Below are 18,049 nucleotides of genomic sequence, written 5' to 3'. Positions count from 1 at the left end.
TGATTTAAATTTGTTATCTAGAATAACTGTCCACCAATTTATTATTTCTTTTTTTGCCTTGGGAGTACACCTTTTCTCAAATTTTGGGCCATTCAGGAGCTTGGCCCCCAGTAAAGCCCAATAATCCATTTCTGTGTTGAAACATATCCTTTTCTGCTTTTCTTCTCCTTCACCTTATATCACCTTTGCCTCCCCAAGCTAGAGGGCTAATTGTTATATAATGTAAATACCATTTCATTATATTTTCTCCTTCAGCTTTTCTTTTTCTGCCATTCTACAACGTTGAATTTTACTGGCTTCTTCCTTGACTAGTCCATGCTGTATATCTCATCTGTACTCAGATAATCATTGACTAATCAGTACAAATTCTTTCAATTGATTTTAGAGCAATTTGTTTCCTGCTAATTGTCAAAGATGTCACCTGTCCAGTTCCTTCTTCATTTTAGTTTAGCTACTACACTTGGCAGTCATGATTCTTATTCTCAAATTTGGAGTTTCTGCTGTTTCCTTCTTTCTTTAGAGTTGATGTTTTCCTCAACTTTTCATTTGTTCTTATTTTCGTTGGCTTTCAAGGGAACAGAGTAGGACAACGCCTTTACTCACATAGTTATATCATCATAACTAGAAATCAATCTCAACTCTTATTTCTTTGAGAAATGTTTAGTTTCTTTTATCACTTTAATAAAACTTAGTTTATTACACCATTCATTTTATTTCTCAAGTCTAAAAGCTGACTGATAATAACATCAGTTTTCATGTTTTAATTATTCTTCCTCCCCTTCTGTGTCTGTGTTCAGTCAGTTGATTTCTAACATGTTTATATCCTCAAAAAGATATATTTCAGGAAGCGAATGTGACTCAACTGATAGAGCATCCACCTACCACATGGGAGGTCCAGGGTTCAAACCCAGGGCCTCCTGGCCCATGTGGTAAGCTGGCCCACGTGCAGTACTGCTGCACACAAGCAGTGTCATGCCACACAAAAGTGTCCCCTGCATAGGGGAGCCCCACGCACAAGGAGTGCGCCCCACAAGGAAAGCCACCTGCGCGAAAAAAGTGCACTCCACTCAGGAGTGGTGCCGCACACACGGACAGCTGACATAGCAAGATGATGCTACAAAAAAGAGACATAGATTCCCAGTGCTGCCAAGAAGGCAAGTGGACACAGAAGAACACACAGGGAATTGACACAGAGAGCAGACAACAGAGCTGGGGGAGGGGAGAAAAATAAGTAAATAAATCTTTTTAAAAAAAGATATATTTAACTCAGGAGGGTAAAACTTTAAGTACTGTGCTATAAGTAAGAAAAATCAGGTCTCTAGTGGTAATTGAACCATTTACCATGATTTCTTTGCTCTGTGCCTCAGTTTTTCAAAACTAAATGCAAACAAATGATAATATCTGCTTATATTTACTTTAAAAGAGTAATGGGCTGGTTGATGAGTCCCATACATCTTTAAAATAAAAACGTTCCACACCTATTTTAGGAATTTTATTAATATTTCCTAATTTTCATAAAGGTACTACCTATCCTTTCCTCACTGTTAAGAATGTATTCTTTATGTAATTTATAAGACAATTATAAATTGTTACAATATTAACTCTCCGTTCCCTATGTGCCTTCCCTCAGTAGACTTTGCGCAATGATGCAAATAATTTAAAAAATTAATTAGACCTAGATTTCAACCAGGAATTATTCATAATTTGAAAGCCAACTTCTCTCCTCTACATTTCTATTTCACTTATTGCTTTCCAATTTTATCAGAGTATGATCGATTGAATCAAGTACCCCAATTTAGACATTTCTGAATCTTAATCCACATTTCTTTGGGTTTGAACTGTTGTAAACACGATCTCTTGAAGATCTTATTTTTAGTTAAAAAGTGTGGCCCAACTGAATAGGGGGTCTTAATCTGAATTTCTGGAGGCCTTACAAAGAGAAACAGGAAGTCACAGGGGCACGAAAGATAGGATATCACCAGGTGATGGGAGGCAGATCTAAGTCAAGAATCCCCAAGGATTGCTGGTAGCCAGTGCCAGAAGGCTACTGACTAGCCTCCAGAACCGTGAGACAATAAACTCCCATTCTTTAAGCCAAGCTGCTATGTGGTATTTGTCATAGCAGCCTGAAACACTAAGACTCAGACTAATAAAATTATTGCATCTCTGTGATAACGGTACATGCTGTTATTTTTAAACACAGAATTGTAGAAATACCAGAGTGAAGTGCTTACAAACCCTGAGTGCCTCTGGTTTCCCTGATTTTTGTCATCTTTAAAAGCAGGGGCATAGAATATATAATTACTGAAGGACTCTTCGCCTAGACTTCTAGTTTTTAAGCTTAGTTTAGTTTGAAATTTATGCCTTTGAATTTGGAATTAAAATTCCTTCATTTTACGTTAAAATCATTTCAAACTTACACAAATAGTTTTTTGTGTGTTTTCATTAAATTCGAGAGCATTCTTAGACATTCTCACCAAAAAATTTAATATCCTTTAATATTATTTAATATATAACCCATAGTCAAAATTTTTCAGTTTACCCCCAAAATGTCCTTTATAGCTGTTTTCCCCTCAACCTTAAACAATTGTTTCATGCTTTTCTATTAGTTGTTTCGTTACTTTACTCTCCTTTAATAAAAAGCAGTCTACCAACCGCCCCCCCCTTTTTTTTTTCTTTCATGGCATTAACTTGTTTATAGAGTCCTATCTGAATGTGCTTGGATTTATCTGATTGTTTCCTTATGAAGAATGTGGTGATATTGTGTATTTCCCATTATGTCATTTCAGGAAGCACTAAAATTATGACAGTTTATCCTATTATTGCTCATGCTAAATTAGATCACTTGGTTAACGTGGTATATGTTAGATGCCTCCTTGTAAAAGTATTCTTTTCTTGGTAATTAGTAAGTACTTTTTTGGCACATTCTTTGTGACTATGTTGAATAAACTGTTCCTCAATAGCATTTTACCCTGGGAAGCGGGCTTGGCTCAAGGGATAGAGCATCTGCCTACCACATGGGAGGTCCACGGTTCAAACCCAGGGCCTCCCTGACCCATAGTAGCTGGCCCATGTGCAGTGCTGATGGGCACAAGCAGTGCTGTGCCACACAGGGGTGTCCCCCACGTAGGGGAGCCCCACGTGCAAGCAATGTGCCTCGTAAGGAGAGCCACCCAGCGCGAAAGAAAGTCCACCCTGCCCAGTTGTAGCACTGCACACACGGAAAGCTGACACAGCAAGATGACGCAACTAAAAGAGATAGATTCCTGGTGCCACTGAAAAGAATGCAAACAGACACAGAAGAACACACAGCAAATAGACACAGAGAACAAACACTTGGGGTGGGGGTGGGAAGGGGAGAGAAATAAATTTTTAAAAATAAATCTTAAAAAAAAAATTACTTGAATTAAGAGGCAGATGTGGCTCAAACAATTGGGTTCCCATCTACCATATGGGAAGCCCAGGTTCAATTCCGTGGCAAGCTGGTCCGCATCGCTGCAGAGAGCTGAGAGGATGCACAAACAACTGGGGATGGGGTAGGGGAATAAATAAGTAAAAAAAAATTTTGCTTGAATTGTTTTCCCCCAAGGTTGTATTATCAGTTTGCTATGCAGTTAGTTTCATTTCTTTCTATATTTGTTTGTATTCAGTTTTAATGTTTTTCTTTTAAATTTAATTTTTAGAATATGTAAAATATTTGTGTGGTTGAGTCAAAACTACATAAAAAGATATATACCAAGACATACAAAAGTGTCACTTCTTCCAGGCATATTCCTTTCATTTTGTCCCACTCCTTTCCTCTTAGGAAACCATTTTCTTTAATTTCTGTTATATCCTTCCTGAATATCTATCTATCTCTGTCTCTCTGTTTCTATCTTTGTGTGTTCTTATTACCATTTCTTTCTTTTTTTTATTACTATTATTATTTTTTTTATTTAACATTTCTTTCTTAAACACAAAAGGTTAAGATTCTGTTCTATATCACTCATAGGAAATTATTTCTTAAAGAAGGAACTTCCATTTATCAGCATGTATATACTTTTCATAGTAAACATGCATGTTTTTATTTGGGAAAATTTAATTTCATATTTCTTTTTCACCCATAAATAGGGGGTCCTGGACGTTCTACCATGCCAACACCAGGAAACACTGCAGCTTTTCGTGCTGCCCTCTGGACGAATATGGAGAAACTTATGGATCATATTTGTGCTATTTGTGTACAGGTAAATAGTTTAGGGCATGATTTAAAACTTGATTAGGTTTCAGTAGGCTTCTTCTGAGCACTCAAAATACCTGTATTAACTGATTATATGTAAAGGCTCTAATAAAATGTCATTTCCCTTCCATTACTTTTTTCTAGTATCCAAGCTTTATATTTGTTTCATTGTATACCTTCTCTCTCTCTCTTTTTAGGTACAACATCTGCAAAATGTATTAGCCAAGAAGAGAGATCCTGTTTCTCATGTTTGTTTTATTGAAGAAGTAGTTAAGGTATGTTTAAAGAAAATATTTTCTTCTGTTTCATCTACCTCCTTGAAGATGGCAGGAAGATATGAGTTAGCACATTGTCAGATAACCATAAGGAAGTGTTTTTCTTTCTTTGTTTTTATTGTGGTAACTTACATGTTACATAAAAATTGCCGTTTTAACCATTTTTAAGTGTATAATTCAGTGACATAAATTACTTTTACAATGTTTGTGTTGCCATCCCCACCTTTCATTACTAAAACTTTCTCATCATCCAAAACAGAAACTCTTTACCCATTAACCTATAACTCTCCATTTCCTTCTCCCAGCCCTTGGTAACCTCTTATCTACATTTCATCTCTGAATTTGTATATTCTAATATTTCATATAAATGGAATCATATAATATGTGGTCCTTTATGATTCTTTCATTCAGCATAAAGTTTTCAAGGTTCAACCATGTTGTCACATGTCTCAAAATATCATTCCTTTTTATGACTGAATAGTATTCCATTATATGGATATACCATATTTTCTTTTTCATTCATCTGTTGATGAATATTTGGGTTGTTTCCTGTTTTTAACTATTGTGAATAATGCTGCTTTGTGCATTGGTGTACAAATATGTCTTTGAGTCCCTGCTTTCAACTCAACCTAAGGTTGGAATTGTCAGGTCATATGGTAAATGGGAAGTGTATTTCTTGACAACCATAAAATTTCCATGCAATATAAGAATAAGCATCTTTGTTTATGGAGTGGATGTTCACAGCAATACTATTTATAGATTAATGTCTGAAATGCTCACACAGATTTCCATTTTTCTCATATAAATGATAGCTTGTAAATTTTTTAAAAAATACCACTAAGTTGAAAATACTTGGTAAATAAATTCAAATAGTGGCAATGAATATATGTTCATTGAAGACTATAGGATCCATTAAGTTGTTAATTTTTCCTGTGAAGTATGTTATTGTATGTATTTTCCATATTCCAAAATCCCTGTCTGTCATCCACCAATCTCCTAGTTCCCTTGTAAATACAAATTTTAAAATGTTTTATATACTGTTTTGGGGGTTTCTATGACCACGCTCAGTTCAGTGATTTGCTACGAAGATTCATAAGATTTAGCATGTAGTGGTAATCAAAGCTATGCTTTATTTACACTGAAACTATATATAGCAAAATAAGCAAATGGAAAACATGCATGGGGTGAAGTCCAGAGGAAACGAGGCACAAGCTTCCAAGAGTCATTTTCTAGTCACCGCACATGGATTCACTTAATTCTTCCAGCAGCGAGTTGTAACAACACATGCAACATTGTCTACCAGGAAAGCTTGCCTGAACTTAGGAGTCCAGGGTTTGTTTCTTTTGTTTTATTTTGTTTTGTTTTGTTTTGTTTTGGGTAGGAGGAGGTCAGAATAGAGACATCCACTGCCCAGCCTGGACCAAAATTCCATATTACCAGAAGAAAAACATGTTTTCATCATCAATCACATTATTTGCATGAGTAATTTATGTACAGTGAATTACTCTTATTAGTTAGAGAATCAGGTAGTGCTTCCAAAATCCAAGTTCCCAAATGGCCAACCAAGGGTCAACCTACCAAGGAGTCCTTTCTAAGTACAGCAGTCTCAGGCCTGCTATGTATATGCCTACATACATTACCCTACTTCATACTTGACTTTTAATTGTGTGAAAGAAACAAGATGCTTTTGTCAATTTGTATTTGTCATTAATTTTTTACATTTACTATGACTGGAATAATTTTTTTTTCAGATTTATTTATTTACTTGTTTCTCTCCACCCACCCCCCCACCCTGGTCATCTGTTCTCTGTGTCCGTTTGCTGCATCTTCTTTGTCCACTTCTGTTGTTGTCAACAGTACGGTAATCTGTGTTTCTTTTTTGTTGCGTCATCTTGTTGTGTCTGCTCTCCGTGTGTGCAGCTCCATTCCTGGGCAGACTGCACTTCCTTTCGCACTGGGTGGCTCTCCTTATTGGGCGCACTCCTTGCACATGGGGCTCCCCTACGCAGGGGACACCCCTGCGTGGCAGGACACTCCTTGCGCGCATCAGCACTGCGCATGGGCCAGCTCCACATGGGTCAAAAAGGCCCAGGGTTTGAATTGCGGACCTCCCGTGTGTAGACGGACACCCTAACCACTGGGCCAAGTCCGCTGCCAGACTGGAATAATTAACACCAGGCAATCATTTTCACAGGCAAGGAGCTACACATGCATTTATTCTGATTTTGGGCCATCTTTCTACCCATATTAACTTATTCTTTATGCCTGATTTCAAGCTTTTACGATCTAATAACTTGTTATTTTTACTCCTTTTTTTAATAGTTTAATTAATATTCTACTAATAACATAAGGAAAATTATAATTACACCATTATTATCAAAATAGTCTAAAGAAAAAATTAAAAAGTAATTGCAGAATTTAAAGAAGCTTACCTTTGTGATATCTCTGACCAAAAAAAATGTCAATTCTTGTCAGCAATAAATTATAATAGTGACTGAACACAGAACCAGATTTTAGGTGCATGTGAATTTTTGCCAGTTAAAAAGAATTATTGTCAGTACACACAGATCTTTTCATTTTATTCGCCCTTTTCATTTACTTACAAAATTGCTTGTTTATAAAATAAGAGCAAGAAAGACTACTTTTGCAAAGATATTTTTAGATGACTCTTTTAGAATGTAGTCATACACATACATACGTATATATTTATATATCATTTTTCATGTAAATTGCAGGTGTAGTTATTTGGCCTTTTGGAGTAATATTTATGAAATAAAATTTGGTCCTTATTTGGGGTTCACTGTACCCTATTTTCAAAATGATCAGTCTTTGTGAAAAGTGCAAAAAAGCTTTTAACCCTACATATTGGGAAATTTCAGGGAAGAAAAAAAATAAAGAACTCAAAGGAAAATATATCTGAGATAGGGTAAAGATAGTGTGACTTTACAAAACCACCATGTAAGAACATTATTATTCTAAGTAAAATAATTACCAGTAGAAACTTTGAAAGGTCCAGGATTTTGAAGAATGATTTGGGGAGGGGAAATAATGATCCTTATAACCTTTGGGAAATCTTAAACTTAGTAGATGGTAATCTTGTGTCTTGAAGGGAGATACCTGTACAAAGATCTCTTAAGTATTTTTGTATTCTTTTTTCTAGTGAGTTATGGAAAAGGTAATGAACAAAATGTTCTTCTTATACTACTATAATTTGCACTTTCAAGATTTATAAGACTATATCCTAGTATTGAACTGTCAAACCACTGTTCTTGCTAATTCAGTGGTTTAACCTTTTAGCCCTGTGAATATATTTTTAAAATCCAATAAAATAGTTTAAATAATTCAAAGTAGGACAATATTAGAATTATGCCATAAGCTTTCTACAATATCTGTTAGAAATCAATGCTTTTTTCCTAGGGAGGTCATTTCTAGCAAAGACTTTTTTTATATTGCATTCCATTAAGAGCATCTATTTAACAAAATTTATGCATTGAAATTTTTATTAAGCAGTAATCATATTTTGAAATTCACTGAAAGAAATTAATAGATGCTTTTTCTTTGGTTTATAATATGGAAGATAAAAAAGTTTTATATTATTAATTTCTTATCAAGCAGGAAATATGAGCAGCCATTTTTTCAGGCTCTTATGCTTTTTTAATTTACTGTATACCATGATGGGATTTCCACATTTGATTTCTTCTTGCCAGCTCATTTCTTCAAAAAAAAAATCATTTTGCATTTTCCTTTTGTTAAATAATTTTTACAGTTGTCCTTTAATTGTAGCTCAGTATTTATAAATCTGCTTTAAAAATTACATTTATGAGAAAATATTTGTTAGTTAAGGTATTGAGGCTTTACCTTTAGGTAAAATTAACTGCCCTGCCACATTTATTATTCCAAAATATTTCTCTGTTATAGTCAGTCCTATCTTTAAGATATGTTAAATATTCTAAAATAATTTTCATAAGATTAAGCAAAATTTTTTAGCATTTGGGGAGCTGAATCTTAAATATATGCTTTTTTAATATATATTAAGCAGTGTCAGAGGCAGGATAGTACAGTGATAAGAACTGGGGCTTCGGTATTCAAGAACTAAGTTTTGCCTTCACCAATTGTGCCTCCTTTGGTAGGTTGTACAATCTTTCAGAACTTCACGTACCAAATTAGGATTGTAATACTATATATATAAGTGAGATATTGTGAGGGATAATGAGATAATGTATACTTAATTCGGAACTGGCTCAATAATTTGCTACCATAATTATTATACCAATCTTTTTTTAAACCTCAAATCCTTGAAACTTTTATACATAGGGGTCATAAATTAAGTTATAGGTAATAAAGAATTGTGCCATGTGAGAAAGTTTTGTTTAAAGGATCTAATAACATGATATACATGTACATTGATGCATGCAGACTATCGGAAATTTAAACTCATTAATCATGCTTCCTAAGAGCAAGACAACATCAAGGATTAACTTTGAATATGTCGTCTGTATATTTCACTGTAATAAGGAAAAACAGGTTTATGGCTTATTATTTGGTAATTTCATAGCTACTAAAATAATGAAAAGTATTTTCCTTCCTTAAAGTGTGAAAATTATTAAATCGTTTATACTCTTCGATTGGGAAAAAATAAATATTTGATTTTACTTTTAGTTTTCAAGTTAATATTTCTAAATCTGCCTTGATGTTTGCTAAGCTATTTGATTCTAGATGGTAGAACTGAACATATTAGTATGCAAACCTTTTATCAGGAACCTTTAAGAGGAGAAAGAAGGACTCTCCGTGATGGTAGTTTCTAAGTGTCAAAAGGACATAAATAGATTGAGTAATAAAATAAAACTGGACCAATTATATCAGGTGTAACAAATTTTAGGATTACTTTAGTTCAAATGAAGAGCTTTTTAAATGCATCCTTTGTATTTAAATTTTTATCTATGCTGTTCCTTAATTGAGATCATTAATTCTGTCTCCACTTAATTTCATAAATGCCTTGGCTATTGTAACATTAGCCTGTTTTCACATCACACTATAATTTGAAAAGACATCCATAATTATTAATACATATTAAATATTCATTGCACTTCAGTGTTGAGTATCTTTTTCTATAGTTTATTTTCTGTGGTTTATAAGAATGAATAATTTCATTTTTAAATGAGAATTTTAAAATTATTATTACATGTTAAAAGTTCAATTTTGATATCTTTTAAAGCCAGTTAAGAGTTCTAATGTCACTATATAATAATCAATATGATATATAAAACTTTGCTTGAAAGTGAGTACAGCAAATTATTGACTGTTTAGGAGCCACACAGTGGAAAATAGGTTGTAGATTTTCATCTGTGGAATTAAGCCAATTTAGCTGTATGTGGGAGTATAGAATTCGGTACTTTAATTTTCTAAGCCAGTAATTTTTATCATTGAGCAGAATCTTGTAATCATGTGGGTAGGATGTATTATGCTAAATTTAGAATATGTTCAGCATTTTGAGCAGCTGTAGTACTAATGCAAATTCTAGCTATGAAAAAGAATATATATTCTTTTACCCCTTTAGACATATCAAATGATTTGATAATAGCATTAAGGACTCAGAAAGTTTTGGGGACACCTAAATATGAAACCTTTAAAATATGAGAAAAGTACTTAACTCATTTATCTGTGACATCTCAATTTGATTTGAAAAGTGGTAATAAGCCATTGAGTTTCCAAGTCAATGATATCAGTGAATAGTCCTTTTTATAAAGGTTAGAGGCTTTCTGCTTTTACTAGTATGGGGAACCAGATATTCTTAAAGGCCCTCTCAGAACAGTACAAATATAAATTAGATAAACATAATTTCTAAAGCATTTTTGGGCATGCAAAATGTAGAAGAATTTCTGAGGATCATGCACACAGATAAAATATAATTGAAACTGTAAGGATTTGTAAATGCAATAGCAAGAGTTGCCTGGGTCAAATGTCCATACCAATGATGGGGTCAACATACTAGATTTTGGAGCTCCAGCAAGAACCTGACAGCCTTTATTTATTTATTTTTTTTTAATTCATTTTTTAAAAAAATATTATTCAAAAAATATGAGATCCCATTCAACCCCACCGCCCCCACCCCCCACTCCCCCCACAGCAACACTCTCTCCCATCATCATGACACATCCATTGCACCTGGTAAGTACATCTCTGGGCATCGCTGCACCCCATAGTCAGTGGTCCACATCATAGCCCACACTCTCCCACGTTCCATCCAGTGGGCCCTGGGGGGATCTACAATGTCCCGTAGTTGTCCATGAAGCACCACCCAGGACAACTCCCAAGTCCCGAAAACGCCTCCCCATCTCATCTCTTCCTCCCATTCCCTACACCCAGCACCTACCATGGCCACCCTTCCCACACCAATGCCACATTTTCTCTGTGGACATTGGATTGGTTGTGTCCATTGCACATCTATGTCAAGGGGAGGGGGCTTAGATTCCACATGGATACTGGATGCAATCCTCCTGCTTTCAGTTGTAGGCACTCTAGGCTCCATGGTGTGGTGGTTGACCTTCTTCAACTCCATGTTAGCTGAGTGGGGTAAGTCCAATAAATCAGAGTGTAGGAGCTGAAGTCTTTTGAGGCTCAGGGCCTGGCTATCATATTGTCAGTCCAGAGATTCAAATCCCCTAAATATATCTTAAACCCCAACACTAACTACAATTCCAGTAAAGTAGCATGATAGTCTTGTGAAAAGAGATCCCATCTGAGTCCAGTTCCATCATGCAGAAACACCAGCTCCAGAGAAGGGCCATCTGACATGGCAGTGAACCCCATCTGCCATGACCATAGAACCCGTGGGTCTCTTTATCCCTCAAAAGAACCAATACCTGGGGTTGTATCTACTTTATCTGTCTCTTAGAATCTGCTCATTTGTGCATAAGGGCAATCCTTCTGACAACCTCCAGACTCTTTTTTAGAGACTCGTAGCCATATAAACTCATTTATCCTTTCCATTTCCCCCTTACATTAGGTCAAACAGCATTTTGAAGTCATGTTATTATATGTAGACAGGGATATCCTGCTGATCCTCATTGAACCTTTAATTCAAGGTCATTTTCTAGTTGCATCTTCAGCTGGTATTTGGTAGTGAACCCTCGGTGCCAGGGAGGCTCATCCCTGGGTGTCATGTCCCACGCTGGGGGGAATGCACTGCATCTGCATGCTGAGTTTGACTTCGAGACTGGCCACATTTGAGTAACATGAAGGCCTGATAGCCTTGTATTAAGCTGAGACAGGTGGAGGTGCTGCATTAGTTTCCTAGGGTTACTATTACAAATTACCATAAACTGGTGGCTTTAAACAACAGAAATTTATTCTCTCACTGTTCAGGAAGTCAGAAGCCCCAGTTCTGTGATTCCAGTAGTCAAGGATTTTGAAGGGACATTATTCAACCCACTACAGTTTGTCTTCTAGCCCTTCAAACATCTTTCCTAGGTGCATATTGCAGTCATCCTTTCCGAACATCTCCATAAGTCTTACCCCACTCCAACGTTAACTGTAAGACCAAAATCTCATCGGTACCTCAACTCAAAAAGTCCTAAATCTCATCATCTAAATTGCCTAAATCAGGTATGGGTAAGACTTTTGGTATGATCCACTCTGGAGTAAAATTCCTATCTATCTGTAGACCTGTCAAATTGTGAAACAAGTTATTGCTTCCAAAATACAGTGGTGGAAAAGGCATAGAATATACATTCCTAGGCCCATATGGAGAAATAGAAAGAAAGAGGTCATTGGTTCCAAGCAAGTTCTAAATCTGGAAGGGAAGATTCCATTAACTTTCAAGGTCTGAAAATAATCCTCTGTGGCTTTATGCCCTGTGCTCTGGGCCCATGGTGGCAGCCCTGCCCTCTCTTCCTCTGAGTCTGCGTCTGTGACTCTGCCTTCAGAGTCATTCTTGCTTGTCCTTGAAGGATAGCATCCCATGTTTGCAGTCAAGTAGCTTTATCAATCTGTTTCCTACCTTTAGAATTTTAGCAGTCTGACAACTTTTTATCATTTCATCTAGTCTCTGTTCATTTCATTCCAAGCCAGCAGAGTTACTGCTGGAGTAACATTCTCATAAACCTTATATGTCTCCTGTGTATCTACACCATTAAACTAAGGTTCTCTACAGATATTTCCTGCATAACCCTATTTCTGTTATTGATCTTGCTGAGATCATTGATCGAATTCATGAGTCACAGACCTAATCTCTCCAGCAAAAGATTGTATAGCCACACCCTTGACATTCTTTCCAAGCATGCTTTAGCATCTTTTGCAATATGGATAGGCTGAGAATTTTTCCAATAATCAAGTTCTTATTCCTGTTTGCTTAATAGTTCCTTCTTAATTTAACTCTTTTCTTTTACTGTAAGCAACAAGGAGAAACCAGGCTGCACCTTCAACACTGCTTGGAAATTTCCTCGGGTAAATATCAAAGTTCATCACTTACAAGTTTTTCTTTCTGCCCAGCAGTAAAACAGATTTCAGCCAAGTTTTCTGCTAATTTATAACAAGGATTTCCTTTCCTTCTCCTTTCTGTATCAGTCCTCACCAGAACCACCTTTAAACATTCATATTTCCACCAGTAGTTTCTTCAGGGCAACCTAGGCATTTTCTTGTCATGCATCTCAAAATTTTTCCAGCCTCTGCTCATTACCCAATTCCACAGCTGCTTCCACATATTTTGATATTTCTGACAGCAGCAGCATATTTCCCAGTGCCAGAATTTGTATTAGTTTCCTAATGCTGCCATAACTAATTACGAGACTGGGTAGCTCAGAACAACAAAAATTTATTCTCTTAGTTCAGGAGGCCAGAAGTCTGAAATCAGGGTGTCAGCAGTGTTAGTTCCTTCTGGGAGATCTGAGATAGAAACCATCCCATGCCTCTCACCTAGCTTCTGGCAGCTGCTGACAAACATTGGTGTTCCTTGGCTTGCAGCTGCATCATTCCAGTCTCTGCCTTAATCCTCACATGGCCTTCTTCTTTGTGTCTCTGTGTGTTCAAATCTCCCTCTCCTTTCTCTTAGAAAAACACCGGGACTATCCTAAATTCAGGGCTACCCTAAATCCAGAATGATTTCTTCTCACTATCCTTAACTAACTGTATCTGCAAAGACCCTATTTCCACATAGATCTTGTTCTGAGATTGATATAGACTTTGGGGGGACACAATACAGCCCACCAAAGTGGCTAACATAGGCCCTCATTCCTATGAGAAACCAATGTATATACTTTCTAGTGAGAAGTATTTCTAGGTTTACCATCAGAATTCTCCACATATTAAGGTCAGCCAAATATGAGCTCATAGTAAAAAAATCACCAGTCCTACAAATAAATTAGAAGCTACAAAGTCAGCAAATAGATAAAACAGAAGATTACATAAAACTGAAGAGAGCATTAGAGACCTGTCAGATAGAGTTGATGAAATTATTCAGAGTACAGCGTATAGTCAAGGGTATGAAAAATGTAAGAGAGGTTAAAATTATGACCAATAGAATGAGTTTTTAATATAAGGCTACTTGGAAAAGAAAAGCTAACAGATTTAAAAAGAAAAACCACGTAATCATCTCAGTAGATGCAGTAAAAGTGTTTGATGGAATCCAATATCCATTACTGATTTTTAAAAAAATACTCTGCAAACTAAAAATGGAAGCTTTTCAACCCAATAGAAAGGTATGTATGAAAAACAAACTACTATAAATCATATATATTAATGAAGATTGAATGCTTTTCCCCTAAAATCATGGAGAAGACAAGGATTTTTGATCTTACCACTTTTGTTCATTATTGTTCTAGGCAGTGTAATAGGCAAGTAAAAGAAATAAAATGCATCCAATTAAGAAAGCAAGAAGTAAAACTGTCTTTACTTACAGAGGACACAATCATCTATGTAGAAAATTCAGTGGAGTCTACCAAACAAACTACTAGAACTAATAAATGACTTTTATAGAGACAGAATATAAGATCAATATAAAAAGTAAGTTGTACTTCTGTACATCACTAACATACAATTTAAATTAAGGGAAGCAGATGTGGCCCAACTGATAGAGCATCCACCTACAATATGGAGAGTCCAGGGTTCGATACCTAGGGCCTCCTGACCTGTGTGGAAAGATGGCCCATGTGCAAGGGGTGCCATGCCACATAGGGGAACCCCATGCACAAGGAATGGGCCCTGCAAGGAGAGTCACCTGTGTGAAAAAAGCTCAGCCCGCCCAGGAGTGGCACCCACACACAGAGAGCTGACAGAGCAAGGTGATGCAACAAAAAGAGACACAGTTTCCTGGTGCTGCCTGATAATGCAAGTGGACACAGAAGAGCACAAAGTGAACAGACAGAGAGAGCAGGCAATGGCGGGGGAGGGGGAAGGAGAAAGGGAGAGAAATCAATAAAATCTTAAAAAAACAACAACTTGGAATTAACCAGGAAGTTTCTGTATACAAAGAATACGAAATATTTAGAGCTAATTCTGACGAAAGATGAGCAAAATCTGTAAAATGAAAAGAACAAAACATTACTGAGAAATTAAAGAAGACCTAAATAAATGGAGAGAGATATTTTGCTCATGAGTTGGAAGATTCAATATTAAAATGTCAGTTCTTCCAAAACTGATCTAAAATCCCAACATTTGCTTTGTGGAAAATGACTACTTCATTCTAAAATTGAAATGGAATGCAAATTTCCTGAAATAACCAACACAACTTTAAAAAATAATAATAAAATAAGAGCGCTAAAATTACCTGAGTTTAAAACTTAGTATAATGGTGCAATATGCAAATCATTTGGAGTTTGCATAAAGTTAGACACATAGATCAGAATGGAACATCTAAGACTATACTTAACTCCTATGTGGACAATGATTTTTTTTTTTAAAAAGACAATTCAGTAGTGAGACAATTCTTTCAAAAAATGCTGTTGTGAAATGGATATTCAAATGTAAAACTTACACTCTTAAAACTTCTAGAGAAAACATAGGAGAAAATTGTTGACCTTAGGGTAGAAAAAGATTTCTTAGATGCAACACAAAAAGCATAATTCATAAAAGAAAAAAGAAATCGAGGGAAGCAGATGTGGCTCAAGCAATTGAGCTCCCACCTACCACATGGGAGGTCCTGGGTTCAGTTTCTGGTGCCTCCGAAAAAGAAGACCAGCATACAACAAACACATAGCAAATGCAAACAGTGAGGGGGTAGGGAGAAATAAATAGAATCTTTAAAAAAAAAATCGGTATGTTGAACTTCCTCAAAATTAAGAACTTCAGCTTTGTGAAATACTGTTAGGAAAATGCAAAGACTGTCCAGACTGGGAGAAAATATTTATAAATCATTTATTATAAAGGAATATATTTATAAAATCTGAATCAGTTCGAAAACAAAATATCCAATTAAAAAAATGAGCACAAGACTTGAACAGATACTTCATAGATACCAAATAAGCATACGCCTAAAATTTAAGAGACTGACCGTGCTAAATGTTGGCAAAGATTTAGAACAACTAAAACTCTCATACACTGCTCATGGGAAATGTAAGATTATACAACCAGTTTGGAAAACAGATATACACCCCTACTATACAACTCAGCAGTCTACTCCTAGGTATCCATGTAAGAAAAATGAAAACACATGTGTACAAAGACTTGCATATAAATATTCATAGTTGGGAAACGAACTTGGCCCAGTGGTTAGGGCGTCCATCTACCACATGGGAGGTCCACGGTTCAAACCCCAGGCCTCCTTGACCCATGTGGAGCTGGCCCACATGCAGTGCTGATGCACGCAAGGAGTGCCATGCCATGCAGGGGTGTACCTCGCGTAGGGGAGCCCCACGGGCAAGGAGTACGCCTCATAAGGAGAGCCGCCCAGCGCGAAAGAAAGTGCAGCCTGCCCAGGAATGGCGCCGCACACGAGAGCTGACACAACAAGATGACGCAACAAAAGGAAATACAGATTCCCATGCTGCTGACAAAAACAGAAGCAGGCAAAGAAGAATACCCAGTGAATAGACACAGAACAGACAACCGGGGTGGCGGGAAAGGAGAGAGAAATAAATAAAAATAAATAAATCTCTAAAAAAAACAACAACACATGATCAAACTCTATTGATAAAAAAAAAAAGTAATAGCCAAAAACTTCATACAATCTCAGCTTTCATCAATATGTGAATGAATAAGCTGTGCTATAACTTTTCAGTGCAAGACTAATCTGAAACAAAAAAGAACGAGCTATTGATGCATGCAGCAACTTAGGTGGATCTCAAAATAATTACATTGAATGAAAGACTCCAATGGGGGAGAAAGCATATACTAAATAATTCCATATAGGCACTCTGCCTTTGCATGGTACCATGTTAACTGAAACATGTGCATCATATAAACTATGTTCTCACTTGGTATGTTTCTGACAGGCGTGAATTAACATGGTGTTGTGCAAAGCAAGTATAGCTTGGTACATAAAATTTTAGAAAATTCATCTAATCTATAGTGATAAACAGCTGATCACTATATATAGTTAAATGAGGAAAAGGTGGGATGGAGGATGTGGGATAGGCACAGGAGGGAAGGATTACAAGGGGAGAAGGGTACTAATAGACTGTCACCAAAGAAGATATATCAATGGCAAATAAGCGCATGCAAAGAAGTTTAACATAATATTAGGCATTAAGGAAATGCAGATAAAACCACAGTGAGATTCCACTGCACACACAGTAACAAAATAAACATCAGTAGCAATGTGTTGTGGAAGATGTGGAAATAAAAGAGTCCTTATACCTTGCTGGTGGAAATGTAAAATAGTATAGCTACTTTGGAAAACATTTTGGCAATTTCTTACAAAGTTAAGTATACACTCACTGCTTGATCCACCACTTCCATCCCTAGGTATTTATCTAAGAGAACTGAAAAACTGTATCCATACAAAGATTTGTTTGCAAATGTCTATAGTAGCATTATTCATAATAACTAAAAACTGATATCTTAAATATCCATTAACTTAGCAGTGGATAAACAAAATATAATATATTTTATATAATAGAATACTTTTTAGAAATAAAAGGGAACAAAACACTTATATATGCAATTATGGAGGTGAACCTCTAAAAAATTATGACATGTGAAAGTGGCCAGACACAAAAGAATACATATTGTATGATTTTATTTACATTAAATTTCTGTAAAAGACAAAAATATTTAGAAAAAGAAAGGAAATAAGTGATTGCGTGTGTTGGGTGTGGGAGCCGGGTTTGACTGCAAAAGATAAAAAGGAAATCTTTTGCAGTGATAGAATTGTTCTCGAACTGAATTGTGCTGTTGAGTGCACAGTTGTATGAATTTTCTGATTAAGGCTGGTATCCAGAATATATAAAGAACAGTTACAACTTAATAAGATTAACAGCTCAATAAAGAATGACTCTTTGAAAAATTGCTGATTCTGAGTCTGAGGCTGAGAACATTCAAAATGAACTTGGAATGTCTTGTACTGGAAATTAAGGAAGTTCTTTTAAAACTGATCATCAAAACAGATAAGGACATTAATGAATTT

The 18,049-nt window shown here is 36.0% G+C and overlaps 1 protein-coding gene across 1 annotated transcript in view; it reads left to right on the top strand.

The window, feature by feature from the left end:
• The window catches only part of COG5 (component of oligomeric golgi complex 5), a 488,722-nt gene that overhangs the window by 337,130 nt on the left and 133,543 nt on the right, over positions 1-18,049 (top strand). The window contains exons 9-10 of the mRNA XM_058296542.1: positions 4,111-4,223; positions 4,414-4,491. Of these exons, the coding sequence (XP_058152525.1) occupies positions 4,111-4,223; positions 4,414-4,491 (191 nt within the window). The remainder of the gene's footprint in view (positions 1-4,110; positions 4,224-4,413; positions 4,492-18,049) is intronic.

Source organism: Dasypus novemcinctus, chromosome 5, assembly GCF_030445035.2.
Source record: "Dasypus novemcinctus isolate mDasNov1 chromosome 5, mDasNov1.1.hap2, whole genome shotgun sequence".
In the NCBI taxonomy this organism is placed as follows: Eukaryota; Metazoa; Chordata; class Mammalia; order Cingulata; family Dasypodidae; genus Dasypus; species Dasypus novemcinctus.
Note: the sequence above shows the minus strand (reverse complement) of the source record. Positions and strands in the feature narration are given on the sequence as shown.